General features: G+C 36.4%; 1 protein-coding gene across 1 annotated transcript in view; it reads left to right on the forward strand.

The window, feature by feature from the left end:
• The window catches only part of RBM20 (RNA binding motif protein 20), a 239826-nt gene that overhangs the window by 195151 nt on the left and 32625 nt on the right, over positions 1-12050 (forward strand). Inside the window, exons 6-7 of the mRNA XM_031955834.1 lie at positions 98-241; positions 3281-3412. Coding sequence (XP_031811694.1) covers positions 98-241; positions 3281-3412 — 276 coding nt within the window. The remainder of the gene's footprint in view (positions 1-97; positions 242-3280; positions 3413-12050) is intronic.

The following is a 12050-nucleotide window of genomic DNA, read 5'->3' on the forward strand; positions in this document are numbered from 1 at the left end:
GGAATTTCATTGTTTGTTGACTGACTGAAAGAATGAATGACTGAATGAGTGAATGAGGTATTTTTTGAAGACCAGCACTGCTGTTTGTTCCCATCAGTTTTCACAGAGGAAAAGCACAGCTGGCCGAGTGGTACACATCTGCAATCTCCCTGAAGGAAGCTGCACTGAGAATGATGTCATTAATTTGGGCCTACCCTTTGGAAAAGTAACCAATTATATTCTCATGAAGTCCACCAATCAGGTATGTTTTTCTTTCCTTTTCCTTACAGCTATGGTCTGTACTTTTTGCATTGGAATATATGAAATCTGCTATAAAAGTAGAAAAAGTTGCATGAATTGTATATAAATAAGAGTGTCATTACCTAAAAAGTACTGCCTTCCATATATGGAGCTGACCACTACCAGTTGACAATTCACTTAAAGTTAACCTCCAGTAGTTGAGATTTTTACTTGCAGCATAATTTACATTTCTTTATGCTGTTCTCTCTCTCTCTCTCTCTCTCTCTCTCTCTCTCTCTCTCTCTCTCTCTCTCTTTCTTTCTTTTTTTTTACTGAGTCTCCAGTGACTGGAGCCAGAGGTAGGGTTTGTGACTGGTGAATAGAGAAATGCTAATAAGCCCATAATGAAAATAAAGACCATGACCTTGGCCCTAGGAGCCCCATACACAGAGCTAATACTACATTCCATATCAACTCCTTGAATGTGTTAGACTGAATTTAGAGTTGGCTGAGAATAGGTTTTTATCAACTAGTCCTTTATGATAGCTTTCAACTTTCCTTTCTGTCACCTAACTCTTCTAACAGCCTCAAGCCAGCACAGGAATGAGTATGAAAATATTAAAGAATATATTATTATTCTCCCTTACTCAGGAGAAGCAGAACCAGTGAATGAGCTTATATTTCCTGAGGTGTCTAATATTCTGGGGAATTAATTTTTAGCCCCATTTCCAAAGATGAAAAGCAGTATTAATTCTCTTATAGTAGTCAAAAAAATTTTGCTTTTAACTTTGAACCAAGGTACATAAGAAAAAGTCTTTTCTCTAAGATGATTCCTAACTGGTCATGATTCTTTTTCCTCATCACAGTTCCTGATAAAATTTGGCAACTTAGTCACAAGTTTTCTTCCATTTATTTTGCTCATCCTAAAATATATAACCACTACTGGAGGATTTACATAGAAAAATTACATAGAAAGTTGTATGGCAAGGCTAGGAATCCAACCTATGGTGCCTAACTACATAATCCTTTTTAGTCTGCTGGGCTGAGTTAGAACAGAGAAGATAGCTAATAAGAAATTTAATTTTTAAAAAAGGATTTCATGTAAAATTCCCCCTCAATTTATTACAAAATATTCAACTCAAAGGTATAAGAAAGGCTTTAAGTTTAGATCAGGTGCTCACTTTTGGAGCTTCCTAGTCACCTATGCTTTTTTCTATTTAACCAAAATAGGAAGTAGGATTGAGTGTATTCACTCAATTTAATAAAAAATTCAATTTAATTTATTCTTTTTTAATTGTTGGCATAAACAAACAAGTTAAACTGGGCAAACCTATCAATCAGAAAAACCAGTTAAACAGATTCTCATAAGAAATGTTTTTATCCCTACCCCCACACACTCATAATATTTTATTAGAGGAGTTAAAGAGAGAAGAAAATGGGAAGTTGGTCATCAAAACAGTTTTCTTTCTTCTTGACACAAGAAACATATCTCTAGGCTTTGCATGTGTTATATAATTTTAGGCAAGTGCATTTCAAGCCTGAATTCAGAAGAAATGAGTTCTAGGACAGCTAGGTTGTGCAGTGGATAGAGCACCAGCTCTGAAGTCAGGAAGGACTTGAGTTCAAATCTGGTCTCAGACATTCAGTACTTCCTAGCTGTGTGATCCTGGGCAAGTCACTTAACCCCAATTGCCTCAAAAAAAAAAAAAAAGTTCTAAATCGAGGAAATGGATTACTATCTCATTTGTGATTTTGGTACAGTAGTCATTTTCCTTCTCTGGTGCTAAGTTTTCTCATTAGTCAAAAGAAAAGATTATTTAGCATTATTTTCAAGATCCCTTCCAGGTATAACATTTTAAAATTCTGTGATTTCTACATCCACAGGATTCAGGATTCAGATAATACTGGCTTATAATTCTATCTCTAGACACCTACATCTGGCATCACCATCACTAATAATATGAAATATTTAGTGCCTAGCATAAAGCAGATGATCAGGAAAAAAATGTATTGATAGGCTTGATCATAGGAGAATCACTTTTTTATTATGTTGCCCAAAATAATTATACCTATGTAAGATTAAACATGCTGGGAACTTAATGATAGCTGATGTTCATACAACACTTTCAAGTTTTTAAAGCATTGGACATAGGTTTAGTGACTTGTCTACAATTATATAGCTAAGGTGGGCAGAAAGAGCCATGTGTTCCAAGTCTCTCGATTTCTTTATAAATTGAGTGCTTGGGCTGGGTGGTTTCTATATTCTTTTTAGCTCTAAACCTATGATGCTATTATAAGCATCACAGGCAGGATTATTTCCTTGAAAAAGTGCAGTGCTTTCTCTAGCATGTTTCTTTATTATAAACTTCCATAAAATCATATTGGTCAGTCAATAAACATTTATTAAGCCCTTTCCTTGTGCTCAGGTACTGTGCTATACACTGAGGATTCAAAAAAGCTCACAAAAAGTCTGTGATCTCAGAAAACTTACATTGTAATAGGGAAGACAACATGTAAATAAGTGGATACATCCACGATATAGGCAGAGTAGATGGAAGGTAATCTCAGAATGTAAGTCACTAGGAATGGAAGTGGGGAGCCTGGGAAAAGTCTTCTATAGAAAATGAGCTTTGAGTTGAATCTTAAAGAAAGGCCAGGAAGCTAAGAGGTAGAATTGAAGAAGAGCTTTCCAAGCTTGGGAAACAGCTAGTGTAAAGGCACAAGTATTTTATGCTAGAAGGGACCTTAAAAGTCATGTAATCCAGCCTCACATTGCAAGAGAGTAAGGTGAGATCCAGATTGTAAGGTAGGAAAGATGGGAGTCAAACCTATATTCCTTGATTCCAAATGCAGGGCTCTTTCTACTATGGAACTCAAGTAAGTAATGATTTTACTTAACTATCTTATGTATGTATATCTTATGACTATCTTAAAACAAGGTGCTTTTGATTCCACAATAGTGAAATCCCGTTGGTTGGGGGCCACGATTGATCTTCCTAATAACAAATAAAGAGTGCTAAAACATGAGTGCAATAACTATCTTTCTTTTTTTTTGGTATAGGCTTTTCTGGAAATGGCTTACACTGAAGCTGCCCAGGCAATGGTCCAATATTACCAAGAGAAGTCTGCTGTAATTAATGGTGAGAAATTGCTCATTCGGATGTCCAAGAGGTACAAAGAACTGCAATTAAAGGTAAAGAAGGAAATAGAGGGTTCTTGCTTTTTTGTACTATTACCATACCTTGGCTAAGGAGACCCACTCGGTGTTATTCTTTGCTACCAAATATGTTTCTTTCTTTCTTTTTTCTCTCCTTTCTTTCCCCCTACACTTTCCCTTCTTAGGCTTCTACTCCCTTTCTCTTCCATTTTCCTGCCTGGCCTTCCTTGCCTTAGACCTGTCACTGACCCCATGGATATTACTTAGCTTCAATGACTTTATCAGAGTGAGAGAGAAAGTTTTTGCATAATCAGTCACAGAGGTGCATCCAGGACATCCCAGCTGCAGACTTTCAGATCTGCCTGAGGGGTTAAAGACAAAAGGCAAAGACATATTTGTCTGTCTAGTGCCAGCATGCTGACACATCTACATTTGCAAGTTAAGCAATGGATCAACCACTTTCCAACATTAGATACAAAATTCCTTTGCCAGCAGTTTTCCTTTAAGCAGACCCCTGGATATTCCTCTGATTAAAGAAAACTTTTTCATTTCAGATAAGGAAAGACCTTTTCTATTTAGCCAAACTTGGCAGAAGCTCCTATTCTCTTGAGATCTACCCCCAGATGATTGGAATTGAATTTCTCCACGGAATTCTCACGGGAATTCTAATTAACACTAATAACCACAGTTATCATCATTAAAATACAAAGTCTTTAGGCACTGTCTTCCTGGGTGAGACCTCAGGGTCAGGCGTTTGTAAAATTTTCCCAAAAAACCCAGGCCCTCTATTTCTGACAGGTCAAGTGTAGCCCTTGCTGATAGCTCATTATACACAAGCAGGTCTTTAGATATGTCATCCAAGACCTTTTTCTGGGAGTCAGTAAAAATGATCATGTTCTTCATTTGCACATATTTTTGCATCCTACCATTTCAAGGGACCCTATAAATAACTTAGAATGGCCCTACAGGATGGACATGTATACTATATTGTATTTAACTTATACTTTAACATATTTAACATGTATTGGTCAACCAGCCATCTCGGGGAGGGGGTGGGGGAAAGGAGGGGAAAAATTGGAACAAAAGGTTTTGCAATTGTCAATGCTGAAAAATTACCATGCATATATCTTGTAAATAAAAAGCTACAATAAAAAAAGAAAAGAATGGTCCTACAGGAGAGACCCTTTCCCACCAGGACTCCCCAAAAGCAATTGGGTTTTGGTTTCATTTTCCTGTTGTTAATCTGTTCTCTTAGCCAATGACTTCAAGAAGGAAAGGAAAGGAGATGAGAAATAATCAAGTTTTTCTCTCTCTAACTGATCCTCTGCACAACTGGCAAAATAATATCCTTAAAGCACGGGGATGACCATGTCACTCCTCTGATGACCAAACCCCATTGGTTCCCCATTTCATCTAAGATCAAATTCCTCTGTTTGGTATTGAATATCTTTCACAACACAGCCATAACCAATTATCCTAATCACATATCCAGTGTACCTTTTCAGAATTATATAATTCTGTACTCTGTTCTGTACTCTGTGGTCCAACTATATTATCCTTCTTGCTACTTCTCATATATAACATCCCATGCCCCATCTTCCTGCTTTTGCATAGGATGTTTATTTCCCTCTCTCTTTACTCCTATGCTTGAAGTACAATCTTTCCTCTTCTCTTGAAATTCTTAGTATTTTCCAAAACTAAACTCTGTTGAAATCCCTCCCTCTACCTGAGGCTTCTGCTGATTCCAGCTGCTAGGGCCACCTCCAAAAAAATCATTTAAAAAATTTATTGTGTATATATATACATATATATATATATGTATATATATACATATATATTTTATATCTATTTATGTGTATACATATTATCTCTTCTTATAGAGTGTAAGTTCCTTGAGGGCAGAATATTTCATTTTTGCCTTTGTATCTCCTGTACCTGGCATGGTATTTGCCATATAAAGGGCCCTTAATAAATGCTTGTTCATTGATTGTTGGTTGACTTCTCATATATTTTTCATGTATTATAATTATTCACAAATATGTATTATGGCTTCTCTGAGATTGTAAAGCTTTTGAGATCAGGAAGCAAGGTCTTCTCCATTCTTTGTCCCACTCTCAGTACCTACCTAGCCTGGGATGATGTATAAGAGGCCCAACAAATGCCTTCAATGAATGTGAGAAAAGGGGATAGAGAAGATAAAAGGCATTCTGAAGTGTGTTTCTCTTCCTCTATGAAGGAATAATTTGAAATTAAAGTTGTGCAGAATAGGACTGGGATATTTAGCTATTTCAGAAAGCTGATCCTCATCATTATATAATTGTGAAGTGCTTAGTTAGCTCAGTTCCAGATACATAAGTGCTTATTATAAGCATTTATTGACCAACTACTTTAAGTATAAGGATCTGTGGGTTTCCAGAACCTTATGTCTACTACAAGGAAGCTCTGAAGAACAACAGCAGTGCTATTGTTGTTCAGTCATATTGGACTCTCCATGATCCCATTTGGGGTTTTCTTAGTAAAAATATTGGAGTGGTTTGCCAATTCCATCTCCTTTCACTTATCAGAACAGAAAACCGAGAATTAAATGGCTTGCTTTGCAGAGCACAGACACATCAAAGCTAGGGCAATGGAGAAAGGTGCTCTTTTGGCAAGGATTGGGAGCTAGGGATTCTAGGCAAACTTTTAGCACATCATCCCCTTTTCTAAGCCAAGATAATTGAGAAACTCTTGAAAACATCTGATTATCTAGTCAGTCATCTATATTTAGAATAATTGAGAGAGAATTCCAGAATGTGATAACTAAGAAGGGCATTGGATGTGATCAGGTCTAAAATCTTCCCTTGCCTTCTACAATTTTTTTCAGGAGAGGAAGCAGTCCTAAGAAGGGGAAATGATTTTCCTGAGTTCATATAGATACTGAGCCCAGTGTTCAGAACTTCATGGCACAGTTGATAGAGATGAATTTGGAATCAGAAAGATCTAAGTTCAAATTTAATCTCTGTCATTTACTAGCTGTGTGACCTTGAACAATGTAACTTAATCTCTCTCCCTCAATTTTATTATCTGTGAAATGGGAATAATAGTAGCACCTACTTCCCAGAGTTGTTATGAGGATCAAATGAGATAATATTTATAAAGCACTTAATCCAATACATGGTAAGTGCTGTATAATATCAGTTATTATGATTTCATCATCAACATCATTATATAATTGTGATGTGCTTAGTTAGCACAGTGCCTGGTACAAAGTAAACACTCAGTAACTGCTAACTATTATTATAATAGACAGTGTGAATGGGGCACAAAAGAATAAGAAGCTATAGTTCTGAAGATTACCACATTTTCTAATTAATCTAACACTTTAAGATGTCATTATCATGCCCATTTTACAGATAGGAAAGTAAGGCTAAAAGGTTCATTGACTTATATAAGGCCACCAGATAGTGAGAATACAAGTGGGTTTTGAAGTCTGACCTTTCTAACTCTAAAATTAGGATTTTATCTACTGTGCCACCTTGTTGCCTCTATGACATGAGATACGAAATGAGTCATACATTCTTGGGCAAGGTCAGTGTGGGAATTTATTTTGTGTGACTATGCATATTTGTTACAAGGGTTTTGTTTTTGTTTGTTTTTTTCCTGTGGCTGGGTCAGGGGAAAGAAGAGAATAAATGATATTTGTTAATTGAAAAAAATCCACAACAAACAAATAAATAAATAGGTATAACAAATTCTTAGTAGTTTCCAGTAAAATTGGAGAGATAAGACGGAAATCTAGGATAATTCAACCAATAAGATTATTCTGAGTTCAGAGAAGGGAAGAATCCCAATGGCTTGTAGTAGGATGGGGAGGTTTCACGAAAGGGGAGGGATTTGAGCAGGGCCTGGAAGACTGGGGAAGATTTGACTGGGTGGCTTAGAAGATGAAAGCATTCCAGGAAGGGAAGCAGTATAAATTAAATGCAGAGATAGGAAAACAGCAATAGAAAGAATGAGGAGATTATGAGAGCATCCATTTCTGAGGTGCTTTGTGCTACCCTGTGGCCTTAGTAATAATAAATGACATTTGTGTAGCTTTTGTAAAGTATGCAAAGCACCTTGGAGCCTTGCAACAATACCTCTCCAGCTTTTTGCAAGTACACCCTTGCTGGGTCTCCAGGTCATAGGTAGCTATATGACATTTATCTTCATTCTGTATGTGGATAAAGTAAGGCTTATATAGTCTATCCCAGATAATAGGGCCAAATGAGCAGAGCCAGGACTGGGCCTAAGTCCTCAACGACTTAGTGTGGGGATAAAGCCTCCAAGCATTTCAAACTCCATCTATCTGCATTTCCTTAGAGCCAGTACCCTTTAGGTGATTATTCTGTCAAAGTCTTATGTGAATCTCTCACTATTATGTCTTAGAATAAGCACAATTGAATTTTTATGCTGCTTATAATTTTATATTGTGTAGCTTTGTAGCTGGTAAGTATAACATCTTCTCATTCCCTGGGCCAGGAAGAGTTTCAAAATCATCTGTCTTTTTTGACCTTTAGCAACATGATTAAGAGATTCAGCATTCCCTGGGTCATAAAATAAAGGTCAAACAGTGCTTATGATTCTCTCTTTTCTCAAAAGTCTCTCCTCTCTATCAGATTTCTCCTGGCCATGCTTTAGCTATATGAGGAGTCAAGAAAGGCTTTGGAGGGCAAATAATTACTTCAACACAACTTCAAAGACGGAATGAATCTCAGAGACCATCAAGTCCAAGAATCACTTTGATATCTTCTCTGACACGTTTTTCTCTAGATTCAATATGGAAATCTTCAGTATGGAAATGGGGAGACTCATTCCTGTCCTACATGTTCTTTCCCCCATTCTACCTTTGGAAAGTTCTATTAGGAAGTTTTTCCTCACATCCATCAAGCTGAAAAATGTCTCTCTGAAACTTCTATATCTTGGTCCTAATTCTGTCCTTTGAGGTCAAGCAAACCAAGTTTAATTTTTTCCGCATGACATCATTTAATATATTTGAAGACAGATATCTTTTAACCTTGGTCTTCTCCAGCCAAAATATCCCAACTCTGTTAAGTGATTCACATCTGTCATAATCTGTAATCATTTCATCATTATGACTATTCCCTTCTGGATATACTCTAGCTTGTCAACAGCCTAAAATTTGACTTCCAGAATGGAACATAGGGTTCCTATTGGGTGTAATCAGAGCAGAATACAGTAGAGGTATCACTTTCCTCAATGAAATCTAAGGTAGCATTTGGTTTTTCAGTTACCATATCATTGATTTCTATTAAGCTTGTTCTCTATGAAAACCTTCATATTTTTCACAGGAAATATTTTCTAGCCACACCTTCCCCATCCTGTACTTGTGAAGTTGATTTTTTTGAACCTCAGGATATAACTTCTCCCTTATCCCTATAAATTCTATATTATTATTTTAAGCCCATTATTCTAACTTGTCAAAATATCCTGACTCTCACTTATTTTGTTAACTTTCCCTCCCAACTCTATCTCACCTGCATATTTGACAAGAATGCCATTTTGCCTTTATCTAATTTATCAATTAAAATATTGAACAGCACTCTAAGATATTTCATTAGTATTCAACTAAAGACATCTCTCCAAGTTGACATGATGCCATTGGTGACTATCTTTTGGTTGTGAACATTCCTATAGGCCTGAATCTATAATTTAACCCATCTCCTCATATATCATCCTCCACTTCTCCCTTTCTTGTCCAAAAAGATATTGATTGATTTTTGTCACATGCTTTGCTGAAATATAAATATGCTCTATCCACAGCATTCTCTTCACCTCATAATTCTGTCAAAAATTAGAAATGATCTGGCATGAACTCTTCTTGTTGAAACCATTTTGTTGATCTCTGTTCTTTTTTGAAATACTATAAACCACCTATTTAATAATAAATTCTAGAATTTCATCAGAAATTAAGGACAAGCTTACTGGTCTACAAAAGTAGCTTTTTTTTCTATTCAAGGATATCTATAGTTCTCCAAGTTCTTTGACATATTACCAGCAGCATCTTAATAATCACAAATATGTAGGATTTAAACTCTTTTGGGACTGGTGACTTAAACTCATTGAAGATACTTTGTATTTGTCTTTTCTTTTAATTTATCATAGTTTTCAAATAAAATATTTCTTCTATGTTTCTCAGTCTACAGATAATTTTCCTGGAATGTGGGGGCAGGAGAAAGAGACAAACAGATAGACAGATAGAGAGAATGTGAGTTGAGTTGAGTAGTTATCTCACTGTTGATTATCATAGTTTCATCCTTCATAAATGAGTGGATCCTTGCTCTTTTTTTATTCTCCTTAGCAATCACTACTAGTCTCATTTGATTATGATTTCATTCTGAACTTTAAAGATCTATTTGAGGACCATGTTCCTCTTTTATATTTGTCCTCAACTTTCTATAGCTCCTTCTTTTGAAAAATCTGAGGTGAGTGATGAGCTCCCTAAGAAGCCAGTTCAAAATTTTTTCTCTCCCTTTTCTTTAGAATTTCTTTGTTGATAAGTTTCAATCTTTCTTGAATCGATTTACCTTAAAGTATTTTAAGTCATTGTTATTCAGGTAGTTGTGACCCACTTGGAGTTTTCTTGGGAAAGATATTAGAGTAGTTTGCCATTTCCTTCTCCAATTCATTTTAAAGATAGAAAAACTGAGGCAAAATTGTTATTTGACTTGTCCAAGATCACACATACACATCTACTAAATGTCTCAGGTCAGGTTTGAACTCAGGAAGATGAATCTTTATGACAGCACTCTGTCCACTACATTTTAGGCTATTGAATTCTATCTGTCCTTTCTCTAAAAATCTTTGCAATCCATTCCTAAAATCTAACATGCCTATATTTGGCTTTCTCTTCCTCTATCCAAAGTTCTAAAAAGAAGTGGTCACTTGTCCCCAAAGAGTTCATTATTTATACTTCAACAAATAGTTTCTATCTTCTATTAAGTCCAGAGTAGCAATTTCCCTGCTTATTTTCTTTTTATTTTTTTAAAGAACTAAAATGATAAGGCAAATTCAAAATTATCAGCTGCTCAGCTTTTGGCTGAAAGTTAATCCCAATAAAAGTACAGATAGCTTCAGTGCCTCATTTTTTCTCCTTCATGTTTCAGGACAACATTTGTGATATGTTTACTAAACTCTTTATCTAATTGTTCTTGTGATCCAGATGATCTGTAGTATGATCTCTTATCCCATTCATTTCTTTTACCTCTACCATGTCGCATTTATTTGATTGTGTGTGGTATTTTTTTCAATTGAGATCTCCACAGGTCAGCCAGGCTGGAAGTGCCAGAGGCACTCTCTGGCTAGATCCCAGTACTGATTGGCAGGGAAGCTTTGGCACACTCTGTTTCTCACCTTATCTTGTTTTTGCCTTTTAGGCAACCTAGTAACCCTCAGGTCTCAGGGGCTTACCATAATTGTGCTGGGTTTATTGCAAACATCTGATGGCTTTAGCCCTATTGCAACTCAGAATTTCTGAGCTCAAATGATCCACCAGTCTCATCCTCCCCTTTATGAAAAATTACTAACATATCATATCACATGTTTATCTTAAGGCATTTTTACTTTCATCATTTCTTTGGATGTTTATCATGACCCCAAAATTTAGGCAAAAAAGGTGTTATTATCTTGTTTTACAGAGGAAGGAGGCTTTGAAAATTGAAGTGATCTGCATAGGGTCTCATGACTGGGAAGCACACATTTGGGATCAGATTTCTTGCTTTCAACTCATTTTTTTTTAACTATATACTATCCTGTCTTTGAAAAAAAAAAACAATTAAAACATTTCTACCGACAGTCCACCCCCAGGAAGGAGGAAGAAATTAAATGGGCATTTTATCTTATTCAGCTTTCATTAACTCAGGAAAGTAGCTATCAAGTCTATTCTTTTTCCCCATTCAATCTCACCCAAACATCATCATGGCTTTTGAGCTTAATGAGTGAGAAAACTATCCTTTATTTGAGAGCAGGAAAAAAAAGGATTTTTTTAATCCAAGAAAATCATCTTCTAGTACAGGAGGGTATCACCAAACAGAATTCTTTGACCTTGGGGATCTGGGGAGTGTTTTTCTGGAAAATTGCTGGGCCCTTGTCATTACTTCAGATTTTCAGGCAGCCACTAGAGGATGCTGTAAACAGTGAGGAAAGATTAAAGTTCCCTCTGTAAGTAAGGCCAGCCACCCACTTACGGACCTTCTCAGTGAAGACGGGGGAGGGAATAAGCATTTATTAAGCACCTACTCTGGAACGCAAAAAGGAGTTGAGTTTAAGTTAGGGAAAAGATGGTATTGGTCCCAATATGGCTGAAGCCTGGAGTCCTAACTCATTCCCCCTTCTTGACCACTTCAACTTTTTCTTCACTTTCCTTCCCCCTTCTTTTTTCTCTGAGTCCTGACCCAGTTTCCAGCTCTCAACCTCTTCCTTGAAATAGTAGAAAGAACTTGCAGTTGAAAGATGGAACTGTTTTTGGTAAGGAGCAAAAATTCTGGCAGTCAAATTGATTTCCTATTTGGGAGACTTTTTTGCAACTTTTTTTTTGGGGGGGTGGGGCTTTTAACAATTAGTGGAAAAATCAAGGGCTTGAACATCAAGGGACGGAAACTAATTTTTCTAGTCTCAGTCTAACCAGCTCAGGGAT

This window comes from Sarcophilus harrisii, chromosome 2 (assembly GCF_902635505.1).
Source record: "Sarcophilus harrisii chromosome 2, mSarHar1.11, whole genome shotgun sequence".
Classification (NCBI taxonomy): domain Eukaryota; kingdom Metazoa; phylum Chordata; class Mammalia; order Dasyuromorphia; family Dasyuridae; genus Sarcophilus; species Sarcophilus harrisii.